General features: G+C 37.4%; 1 protein-coding gene across 3 annotated transcripts in view; it reads left to right on the top strand.

Moving 5' to 3' along the window:
* Positions 1–12,823, top strand: part of ARHGEF10 (Rho guanine nucleotide exchange factor 10) — a 99,352-nt gene that overhangs the window by 53,415 nt on the left and 33,114 nt on the right. For all 3 annotated transcript variants that reach the window (XM_015622221.1, XM_015622223.1, XM_015622220.1), the window contains 4 exons: positions 8,818–8,933; positions 10,572–10,699; positions 11,179–11,279; positions 12,199–12,320. In XM_015622221.1, the coding sequence (XP_015477707.1) occupies positions 8,818–8,933; positions 10,572–10,699; positions 11,179–11,279; positions 12,199–12,320 (467 nt within the window). The remainder of the gene's footprint in view (positions 1–8,817; positions 8,934–10,571; positions 10,700–11,178; positions 11,280–12,198; positions 12,321–12,823) is intronic.

Here is a 12,823-nt window from a genome sequence, read left to right as displayed (position 1 = left end):
TATATCAGTGCTTGTCTTTTTGGACCCAGTTTCTCTCTCACCCTTTGTGCCCATGCAGGTGCATTGCAGAGGTCCTGTGTCACCCCTCTCCCTCCTTAGGAGGGCAGGGGCTTCCAGGTCCATGCTGTTCTCAGCCTTTCTCTTTGGCCTTTGTGAGAGAAAGGGCCATGGCACTTCTTTTCTTTCACTCTCAAGTCTTTGCTTACAGCATTTGTCTTCCTCATGGAACAGAGCCAGGAGCTGCAGTCAGTACATAGTCCAGGAAGACCTCTGACCAGTGTCCCAGATAGTGTGACATTGGGGAGCTGGGCTGTGGGGTCCACTCTAATGAGCATATCAGGGCTCCAGTGTTTCTCTCTCATGTTCCCTGCTGCTTTAATCTCTGACACAGTACAACTGCTTCTGTCAGAAGAAAACATATTTATGGCCTTTTATATCTGAAATTCCCTGTGCGGTCAGGATTAGCTGGAGCTTAATATAATCTTGAAGCCACGCTCTCAATGTATGAACTACTTCTCACAGTCTCAGAGGCTTTACATTTCCTCGGTAGTTTTGCATTATTTTGCATAATTTTATTCACAAATGGTATAGCACTATGAATGCAATACCTTACTCACTACTTGAAGTTGCAAGTTGTTGATTTTATCTTGCTATTCCTCGAGATATGTGAATAAGCAGTTTTGTGGTTAGATGGTAGTTTTTATGCAACCTATTTCTTCAGCGTTCAGATCTGGTATAATGAGAAAGACAGGTCTCACCATTCATGTAATTACCAGTTGAGAGAAAGGTATTAGCAACCAACAGTGAGGGTAAAGCATGTTAAAAATACTTTTTCAGAATTGAGACTTGTGAGGTTTGTTTCCCAGCTCTACTCTATGTACTGGGTGTTGTGTAGTATTTGGTTCTGTGATTAGGACCTGAAGAACTCCCCCTCACTCCTCATGCCAGTGAGAATAGTTAAATTAAAGCATTCATTTCAGAGGCTCAGATTACCCATTTCAATAATTAAGAACATAAATTATGTTTAGATGTTTGCATGATTAAAGTATGATTAGATTGAACATTGTCATTTCATGTTTATGATAAGGCTCTTCATGGTGATTGATGATGGAGAGTCCTGCCTATATCCTGACTGCTTGCTTACATCATGTCTGAACTGAATAGTTTGCATTCTAGTAAACTCAAGGTGTTTATTGCTTATCACCCAATACTATGTGTGTGCTTGTGCTGCTTCTTTCCACGCTAGGTTACTAAGCCTAAGTTAGGGCTGTACTGCAAAGACACGTGTGAGCTTTTCATTGATGGCTGCCAACTAAACTCTTGTTCTCTGACATAATTCCTGACTTCCCATTTGCTTAAATTTCCAAACCTGGAGACTGATGCTACTCAAAAACTTGTGTAGTTTGGACCTGAGATTGCGGTATAATCTCAGAAGACCTACAGTTGACTTACTGTGGCTCAGATTTTTTGGGTGCATGCAACTGTGGAGATCAGGAGATGGATTTAGTGTGAAAGAGCAAGCCAGATGAGGGAAGAAAGTCTGCTTTTCTGTGATGGACTTTAAATTGACCCATGGACTTGTTTAGGTCATAAGCCAGGATTGTGGACATTTTTTTTATCGCTATTTTAGTCAAATTCCAATTGGCTGTTCACAAACTCTCATAAAGGAGAAACAAGACAACTGAACCTGCACCACATACTTCTCTGATGCATCTGTGGAAACAAGAACAGTATGAGTGAGCAAGTGAAGACACAAATATGAGGAAGGTGGTGATATGGGGGCTGTCAGGGACTTTGCTTTTATAACACAGCATGCAGGGAGTTAGTAGTTCAGCATCTAAGAACCTCATCTGTGTTGTAACTCGCTTTAACACTCACACAGAATTTCCAGGAAGGGTGTATATCAGAGGTATGGATGTGCCTCTGGTGTATAACAGGTGCTTAGATGTGTCAAGTTCTGTGAAAGATAAAGATTTAGTACAGAAGGGCACCCCCATCACCAGCCCTCTAGAGAAAGCTAGGTGTTCTGTGACAAGGGAGTTTGCAAAGGGAAAGGAAATAATACTTTATATAACATCACTATCAACTGCTAAATGAATTAGTGTTTCTGGTATTTCCAATATTCATAATCTTTTTGCCAGCTCTGTTTATTAGTTGCTGCAATAGATAGCCTGCTTGTAATAATGGCACATAAAGGTTTCCTTTTCTGTTTGTACTGAGAAAGGTAGTTCCACTAGACCTGTGAAAGAAGAATGCTGTTTCTCACTTTGAAAAGTTCTCTTCCACCAAGAAGCTGTAAAGCATTGGTGTGTTTTGCCACACCTAACCTGTGTATCTATAGTGTATCTACAGGAGCAGGATTAAGTACCAAGTATAGGGGAAGAATTCCTCAACCACTGTGATCTTGGACCTTAATAATTTCTGGTTTTTCTTCTTTATATTCATTATCAAGGTCTGCAGTGTACAGGAAACTATTTTACTTCAGGTACAACATTGTCCTTCACAGTCTCCATTCTTGTCCTAAGGGTGGGCATTTTAAATTAAGCAGTGGGATGCTGTCTGGCTATTATTACTTCAGGAAAAAAAAATCAACAAAACTTTTCTAGGACAATCAAAGAAAAATTTAAAGAATTGAACAGTTCTGTCTACACTTAAATGGTGGATTTAAATATATTACTTCTGCATCATCATAGTTTAACATAGGTTAACGATAGTTTAAACAGTATAGGTTAACATGGTTTAAAATAGGTTAACAATCTCATATCTGTCCAGTTTATTATGAATCAATCAGGAATTCATCTAGTATCATAATACTTTGTGTTCCAGAATACTGTGCAAGCTTCTCAGGTTTAAATGTAGTTGAAATGTTGTGTAACAGCCTGGTTTTTTTTTGTTATTTGTTCCAAGTGTGTAATCCTATACAAATACCAGTTTGTTATGCCTTCCTCAGACATAGCAGCTTTTAAAGTTACCTCCCACATATGTAACTTCTTCTCCCATCCCAGGTGATTTTTATGCTCTATATGAGGATCGAAACTTTCCCAAATCTCTTCCTTTCATAACATTTGGTGTTTCAGTGTGCTGCCTGGATGCACACAGATGGCTCAGTGGGAGGAAGCAATACAAATGTGCTCAGCCTCGAAGGCCAGATTGCAAATGGCAAGACAAATTTGGGATATACCAAGCTTTCAGAGTGGTCTTCAAATCTGGCATGTTCTTCAAGTGTATCATTAATTGTGCATTACCCCTCAGTAGTCAGGAAAAGAGCCTTTCTCAGATTCAGTTGTGGTTTTTGCATTTAAGCATTCATGATCTTCCATTTTGTGCCACACTAGCCTGACTTCAGGGCTCTGTGTCTCTCAGAAGCAAAGTAATCTTTATAAGGACCTTGAATTTTCATGATGCATTGGTTTTCATTTCATTTCATTTCAGTATAACTTTTCCAAAGACAATTTGTATTGATGTGTTGTGGTTTTGAACTATGTGGAGAAAAGGTCATTACTATGATTATACTCAAGGCAGATGTTGTCAATATTAGTTACTTTGTATAAAGGGGACACCCAACAGTCTGTCTATTAACAGTATTTCATTTCAACATGATAGGCAATACAGAAATGTTTGCAAAAATAGTTGCAATATTGAGAGTATATTGACTGAGGCTTTTATTTTATTTGTGTGACATTTGGATTTATAGAATTGTATTACTTGAAGAAAATCCTTCTAATTGGGATAAACAGGAGTTCAGTATGGGATGGGACCAGCTGAGCCATTATGTTTGCTTGCCCAGCAATAGATGTTCAAATCATGGATGATTGCCTCTACTCTGTCTTTAGTAGCATAAATCTGTGATGAAATAGTAATTCACAAATGCAAATCAGAACACACAGCAAAAGCTAGTAGAAAATGCTTACAGGTAGCAAATAACCATGGAAAATAAATGTATCCCTTTGTAATTCTTAGAGAGGAAGAAGAGGATGTGATCAGTTCAGGATTATGATAACCAATATGCTTGAAGTGTCCATGGAAATTGGAAATTCAGGGGAACAATTTGGTGTGACAATCCCAAGGGATTGGGTGACAATCCCAAGGGGGCAGCTGCTGTGGCAGCACCTATTAAAGCAGCAGCTGCTGTGCAGAGGGAGAGCTGTGGCAGCTCACTGTGCTCCCCAGCAATGCAGCCTTCTGCCAGAGGTGGGAATGCTCCCTCTCTGCCTAGGCACTAGCACACAGACACTTCTCTAGCATGTCTGTATTTATTCACAACCTTCAAAATTCTACTTTTTGCCTGAACCAAGTTAAACTGACTTTAACTACACCTGGGGAGTATTCCTGCAGGCTTTGAAAATGCCTGGGTATAAATCACCCAGATTTATAAGAAGCAACCAGAGTTGCTTCTGTTTCGGTTATAAAAATTGCTTCATACCAGGCAAAATTGATGAACTTGAAGCTGTGGTCCTAAGAGTAACCCTGGGAAACAAGCAGGTAAAATAAATGTTTGGCATTATAGCCAAATATATCTTGACCTAAGAAGAAATGGTTAGAAAAAGCAAAATCTCCCCAATTTTACATAGCAGCAAAATAAATTTAAACTTTAACCTCCTTTCTTCCCTCTAAACCAAGCTGTGGTTTTGTTTTCTTTTTTAACCTTGAGTGTATTTCATTTTAATGCTGAGCAAGGAATTGGGAATTTTGCAAGAATTACTGGTTGTTGGCAGTAAACTTGCCTGTTGCAGGGAGGCATAAATTCCTCTGGTAAAATCTTAGAAACAAAGGAGTTGGTGAAAAAAATTCTTGCTGGATTACATGTGGCCAAGATTTCACCCTTGATCTGTAGGTGGAATGCAAAAAAGTTGCCTTTGAAGCCACATATGTGGTTATTGGTTACAACATGCTGCCTTGTCTCCTGCCCAGGCACACTCTGTAGCATGTAGGATGTGTTGGGGAGAGCCTTCTCTAAAACCATAAAAAACTTCTTACCCATAGGAAAAATAAGTTGTTTTAGAGCTTGATAATTAACAAGAGTGGCTTAGAAATGAGAAGGAAATGTCTTTGTCATTTGTGAAATATTTCACAGTACAAAAGAAACCAACCACGTATCTGCTTTGGAGTGAAGCCAAGAGCTTTTCAGTGCACTCTCTATGGATAAAAGGAGTGAACACCCACCCAAAAATAGCCAGCAATTGAATGGTCAGGGAACACGTGTGGGCTGAAGCAGCCAGTCTGTGGCTGTGAACTGAGAAATATCTGATGAACAGAGTAGTTTTCTCCCCCACCTCCTCCGCTCAAGAAAAACCCTCCATCAGACAATTCTCAGGATCACCAGTCTGCGTTTGGTTAACCACTGAGGAGCCAGTTGTATTTTAAAAGATGTTGTGAGTAACCCTTACAGGACCCAGTTCAGAGATAAAGTTGCTATAACTTGCTTCTATCATCCAGACACAATCCAAGTGATCCCTTTCTGGAGAACTCACTTCTGATGAATCTACATCATTGTTGATTTCTGAAGTCTTATTTTTCTATGTCAGTTTGTGCCCAATAAGGACCTTGGTGAAAGGCTGATATTAATTGTGCCTATTGATTTAGTCCTTGACTATTAAAATTTCTTCTTGGTGGTTTCTCTTTTCTCAAACAGAGGATGGGAGCAGGCTCTCGTTAATTATTTACTGTTTTGATTTTGTTCTTCCTTTTCTGTACTAAGAATGTGATCTTTTAATGAATGAGCCTAAAATTACTTTTGTTTGGTTTTCCTGTGTGACAGCCTTTCAGATGCCAGGTTAGTTTATTTGCTTTGACATTCATATTGCATCCTTTTTATCTTGACTTATTAATAGCTTATAAAATATGCATGACGCAGACAAAAGAGACTCAGGTGACAATTACTGAATTAAATTTAAGATTTATGCCTTATTTCCAAGGCTGGTACAAAGATATTTGTAGGTTTATTTGAAGCTTCAAGAAGAAGATTCTTAGGCATGGTGGCATATGTACTGCCCAGGGCAGGCCCATCTCTGTAAGCAGTTTAAGCTTGCTTTATGGACTCAGTGGAAGACTATGGCATAAAGTCCTGCAGCATCTAGGACTTGCCTGGATGCTGCTGGTTATATGTTGCATTAAAGGCTGTTCTCCAGCAATAAACAAAAATTCTGCTAACTATCAAGCAACAAAAAGTGACCCTGAATTTTGGAATTTAATGTAATTTGCTTGGGAGAAAATACTCATCCCGTACAAGTGAAGCCTCTCAGGCTCAGCTTTTCACAGCCTGACCATTGTAAATTTTTTCTTGGTTCAAACCCACAAAGCTAAATTTCAAAAATACTTGTAGTAATTTTTTCACAGCAGCTGTTTGGTTTGTTTAGTAGTGGAGTTTGTTTAGAGTGGAGTTTGTAAATGATAAGTGACTGAACTTTTGCCAAAAGCTCAACTAATGAAACAATTATTTATGTTCAGGGTACATTTTTTTTTCCAGAAATTATCTTTTCATTAGAGAAATTTGAAGCAAGAATGATATCATTTCTGTTGTTTAATGTGCCAGACACATTATGGTTTTTAGCTAGATTTCACCAGACTTCCTGTTAACACTGATCTGCACATTTCTTTGAAAGTAGCCCCATTAAAGTCAACAATTTGATGCATCTGGGAACTAATGATTCTGGTACTTAACAAATTACAATTATTGTGGATGCTAGTAAGAAAAAAGGTGTAAGCTGTCAGAAGATAGGTATGAGGAGAGAAGCACATCTTTTCAGATGTAGATTTTTCAAGTATTTGGGTTGAAGAAAGTGAAAATGCAGCGTAATGAAAGTATGGAGTCTGCAGTTCAGGAGAAGTGTTTAATTTTTATTTTTTTTTAAACAAAACTGCAAATATACTCAACTGACCATAATTTCAAAATTCTTTTTCTTAGATCTGCTTTGCAGTTGTTTCATTTCATGGTATACAATAAATGTAATTACCTTTTCTTAATTTGGTTTTAAGGGTAAGAAAGGCTAGATTGTTCTTTAAATTATCATTCAAAGCAGGCAAAGAAGAGGATGATAGTTGCGTCTATTATCTGGATGGGTAAACAGTAGTAAAGTGAAGTCATACCCCTGTTTGGTGCTCAAGTACAGTGCACAGAAATAATTTATTTGATCCAATTTACCAGAAGAATTGAAGGCCAGATTACATTTTGGAATTTTATGGGAATGTGAAATATTTCAGGTTTATGTTGCATTTTCCTGCAGTGAACTCGACAACTCAGAAATAAAGTAGCCATTAATATTTTCTTTGAGCCTTGAAATTTTATGCTTTTCAGGATTTAAGGCAGACTTCCAGCTTAATATAACAAATTGCATTAAAGAAAAACATTGTGATGGCCTCTTTCATTTCCAAATAGGAAAATGTCTTCAGAAAATGGTTATTTTGAGACCTAACTGAAAATATCCTAATGATTTAAGTAGCATTGTTTCATACATGATTAATTTTCATGTTCATTCTGCCTTAGGCCATTGGGACAGCTTTGTGTTTGGTTTGTTGCGTTGTGCTGTGCCCCCTGCAGCAGGCTGGGGGAGCGGAGGCGCCAGGGGTGTGTGTGTCCCGCTGAGCTGTGCCCGCCATCCTCTGCCCTGCAGCCAGAGCAGGTGGCACAGCTCCTGTCCGTGCTCCTCAGCTGTCTGCAGAGCCAGTAGCCAGCACCGTATTTAGATCCTGTTCTTGCCAACACACCTTTGAAATCCTTCTGATCCAGGGGTGTTTGCTGCCCACAGACCGCCTTCCAAGGCTGTGCTAGGGATGAAGGATCCATGGTTTGGAAACTACACTGTGTGAGCTAAAGAATCTGCAGGAGTTTCCTGGCAAGATAATCTAGTCCTGTTCCTGTCATTCAGCCAAAGGGAAACATGCTGACTCTGTATGAGTCAGTGTGGGTTTTTTTATGGGAGAGTGAGTGTTGTTTCCAAAGGAATTATATAGCCATTCCACTCCTAGCATCGTGGTAGTCAGAGTATATTAGTAGGGATTTGCAAGCTTTGTGCACTTAAATGGACACCTTATCCTAGTAATCAGTGTGTTTTTCTGAGTTACTGTTCCCTTATAAGCCCTTGTACTTATTATTAGCATAAAATATTTCTGCTGCTGTTCAGATTTGCTGCTGATCTAAGAACAGATCCTTTTTTGACTTAAGCATGATTGCAGTAAAATTTCAAGTGGTTTAGTGAAATTGCAGACTTGTGTTAGAGTTAGGATATGGATATATGACCCAGAACTGTCTCATTTCAATAAAGCAAATACTGAATTTTAAACCATCATAGCAAAAGCTGCAGATAATTTTTTTTGCTTGTCATGTAACCAAAAATATCCTTCAGGAAAAATGTTTGCATTCATGTGTTCAGCAAGTCTGTTGTTCGGTGCTAAACAAAACTTTCATGGCAGCAAGAGATTTTGGGGCCAGTGAAGCTTTGATATTTGTTACAATTCTAGTGTGGGATGTTAAAACTGCAGATAGTGCTCTCCTTCATACTAGATGAACAACTTGAATCTTGTTTGTAGCTAAAAGGGCAATAAGATGATCTAAAAGGAAATGCCAATGGTAATGCCTGTAAGTGCATAAGTTGTATGTGATATATGCTACTGCCTATTATTCCTGGGGTGCATTTCACAATTATCTGTCTGCAGGGACATTAGAAGCAGCTGGAGCAACAAAGTGAAATTCTGAGGATATATGTAGAAATAAGCCACTCTGATTTTAAGATGTAATATATGTCTTTGTGATACTTTCTTTGTTCAACTGAGAATTGCATCTTTTTATTGTGTATAACCTTATGGTTCTATTCATTTCAGACAAGCTCTATATGGGACCAGGGCAACTGTACCATGATCTGCAGAACCTTTTACATGACTTGAATGTACTTGGTCAAATTAGTCAATTAATAAGCAGCCTTAAAGGAAATTATCAGGTAATAAACAAAGCTGGATTTATTTTTCAAGTCTGTTCTTGTAAAGTAGTATAGTTGCCTCTCCCTGGAGTTGTGCAAGACATTCCTTAGTTCTCTCTGCAAAAAGTGGAATAAATTTCACCTCTAATAATGCATTTACTGCTAAGTATTATAAAAAGATTACAGCTGTCCTAATCTTGTTTTTCTTTATTGTTTTTAAGTGTAGGTGGATACTACAAGTTTCTGCATTTGTTTAATAGCTGATAAGCTTATATGGGAACAGAATTACATTTTGATGTTAAGAAATTGGATTCCTGCAGTTAGACATGGTAGTAGGAGGATGGTCATTTGGAGGAAGTTCTTGGTCCCCATCCAAGCTCATAATCCTGGCTTTTGGGGGAAAACTGTACTTAAAACTGAGTATAAATCACAAAAATACAAAAGGATTTTTCAGAAGAATTTTGGAAGTATTTTGCTTTAACTTTGTTCTCATCCCTTTGATTTAGCTTATATTCTGGCAAAAAAATAAAGTACTTAACACCAAATGAAGTCTTGAGACTTCAGTTTCTTTTTTGCTTGGTTTTTTATACATTTTATATGTGGTTACATGTAATTTTTAACTCCTACCTGCCACCACAGTTGCAAATATGCATAGATGTATGAATATATGAAAGCTGAATTTCACAGGTTGCAAATGTGTGCATATGAATCAATATATGAAAGCTGAATTTCTCTTGACATACCTTGGCTTCAGAGTCAAGGCATTAAATAAAACAGCATTTTGTGAAAATGTGCACTTTGAATGAAGCTTATGAAAACAGTGCTTTTGAACAAAGCTTCACAAGCATTAGAAGGTGAATTTCATCTGCATAATTGGGAATATGTGTAGCACAGATACCATAAGACATTCACCCTTCGCCATATAAAAAACCTTTCTGCCTGCTCTGACAGTTGGAGCCAATTATGCTTAGAAAACTTAAAATTCAGTTGTCTTTTTCAGGTAGTTGTGTGTAAGATCATTACAAGAATTTAGCTGAGGAATGAGGTCAGTTTCTTTATTTTTGGGAAACACTTAAGTTATCATAGAATTCTGATGGTAGAAAGTGTGTGTATTTTTGTGTACTTAGCAGTCTTGATGCTTTGTTTCATTCAGGTGAGCTTTTACTCTCTGCAACAGAACATTCACCTTGCAGTGAGTTATTGTTTCAGCATCTTAAACAGATTTAGACCACACATCTTTCATGATGGCTCTGTAAACATTTTGACTCAAAGATTTGAACAAAAGCATATTTTCAGTATGATTTGTAGATGTTTTCAAAAGATTCTCTTTAGTAACAGAATTTGTGATGCTGGAATAAAGTAAAAGGCTTGTACATACGCCTGATACGAATTTGCATTTTTTATTTGACAAACACTTGGGAATGCCATTTATGCATCATAAACTGAGCAGTATGAGATTAAATGTTCAGATGAAATACATTAGAAAATATTTTACAGGTATTTCTGAACTGTGTTTACAAACACGGGTAAATTATCCTTGATGGAAATGTGGTCTCATTGAAGCCCATGTGTCATTGTTATATGCAGGAATCACCTTATTATCCTGTTTGCAACAGGCTGGTAGACTGGTATTGAATCTTAGCTTTTTTAATTTTTCAGAACTTGAACCAATCCGTAGCCCATGACTGGACCTCAGGTTTACAAAAACTGATTTTGAAAAAAGAAGATGAAATCAGAGCAGCAGATCGCTGTAGAATTCAGCTGCAACTCCCAGGAAAACAGGACAAGTCAGTGTAAATCTTGATTACAAAGCTTTCTAAATTGGTTTACGTGTTAGGTATAGATGTACAAGTGAAGGTTTGGGGATCTGTAGCTCTTCCCTCCCTTCTGTCTTCATGGTAAGCCCCTGACTTTTGCTTTTATGTCGTAATGCTGGGAGCTTTAATATTCCAGAGCAGCAGTGTTGCTTTTCTCCTGTTCCTCAGCCCAGTGTTCTGGATGCAAGAAGCAAGAGAGGAGCCGTGGCGGTGACAGCTAATAGGGAACAGTCACTGCTGTATTCCTTCACCAGTTCCTCATAACTTTTCATGTAAAGTATAGGAAAATGGACAAATGGCATATCATAGCCTGCACACTTAAATCAGAGCTGAGTCTTTGTCTAAGTATTAGAAAATAATGAAATTTCATCTTGCTCAACATTTTTAGCCATGACTGTATTTATACCTCCTGCATTTATACTGGTTTCTTTTTTTTTTCTGTATTGCAGGTCTGGGCGGCCAACTTTCTTTACGGCTGTGTTCAATACATTTACCCCTGCTATCAAGCAGTCTTGGATCAACAATTTACAAATGGCTAAACTGGCCCTTGGTAATTCTTAGTTATTCAAATTTCCTAACAAGTTAGAATATCTCTCAATGTACAGTATGATTTATTTATTTTTACGTTTTGGAGGATGATTTTCCTTTTTTGGTGAAAATTTGTCTGTAGCTGTTTAAAATTGCAATACAGTAAATAGTAGTGATTTTGTATCAATGCAAAGTAATAACATTATAGATAAAACACTCATTTTGAAGGAATATATTTTCAGCAGTATTTTAATGAAGTTCTTGTATTCAATACTAATTGTGGCATCTAAACCAACAGAAATAATCTCTAAGTTAGAACAATAAAAAATATGCTGTCCTGTGATGTTATTAGTCTACTGTGTTTGCACAGGGGAATAGGTTTCCAAATATACTTGGACTTTCAATGCCTAAGCTGAGAAACATTCACTTGCTTGGAAGCAAGTTTCACCAGCACATGGTCAAAATAGAGCACTTTTGTGATGTCTCACGGAAGACAAGCAAAGGAACAAAAAAGAAGAGAGAATGGATGTTTCCATCATTCCAGGAGGATGGTCCTTATAATTATGATAGCTGGCAGTTGGTAGTGATGTTACATAAACAGGCAGAAAAATGTTGTTCAACCAACAGATTTCCTAGAGTCTGAGGAGAGGTTTGATGTGTCTTTTCCTCTTTCAATATTCAATTTACAAGAGCATTAAGAGACTATCCTTATAATTTTGCTAATGTAAGGTGTTCTTTTTTTTTTGCATTATCAATATGTACGTAATCTACTCAACTTAATTTTTGCTCACAGTTTTAAGCTGTCATATATGCATCTATGCCATAAGAAATATGACAGTTGACTAGTCATGACAGAGTTCCTTTCTGTTCCTGTGGAAAGGTGGAAGTGATTATTCAGTAAAGGATTGTGGAGTGTTTATTGTTTGTTCTTTCCATTACAGCGGAGGATAATCTGTTAGGTTGGTTCTGCATAGAAGATGATGGGAATCAAATCAAAAAGGAAAAACATCCTCTCCTTGTTAGACACATGCCAGTGATGATGGCCAAGCAACAGGAGTTTAAGGTGAATGGAGTTTTGATATGAGATTACAATAATTTTTTTTGTGTGATATAATTTCTAAATAATACCATATTGTAAATACATCTATTAGTTCACATCTGTTATTTCTCTTGAGTGGCTACCCTGGTTTAAGACTATTAGCAATTAAAGAAGAGTCACAGGAATGCAAAATGCTGCAATCTCTGAGGCGCTAAGGAGCATAACATTTATTTTTACATAGTATAACATTCACTTTCATATGTGAATGAATCACTCAGTGTAAACAGAGCTGATGGAAAATTTTAGTTCATTTTGAGATTTCCATGTGTGTGTTTGTGGCTTAGAAGTAACCTAAAGCTTACAAAGAGCAGGAGTCTGATCTCCATGAAAGCTGTCCTTCCCTGGTATGATTTTGGTAAATCCTCCTCGAATTTCTGATTTTTATTAGTGCACAGAGAACAATATTTTAAAAATATTTTTTTCAAAAGTATGTTTCATGGAATCTTAAGTAAAATGTCATGTTCTGA

The sequence above is a fragment of the Parus major genome, chromosome 3, assembly GCF_001522545.3.
Source record: "Parus major isolate Abel chromosome 3, Parus_major1.1, whole genome shotgun sequence".
Lineage (NCBI taxonomy): Eukaryota > Metazoa > Chordata > Aves > Passeriformes > Paridae > Parus > Parus major.
Note: the sequence above shows the minus strand (reverse complement) of the source record. Positions and strands in the feature narration are given on the sequence as shown.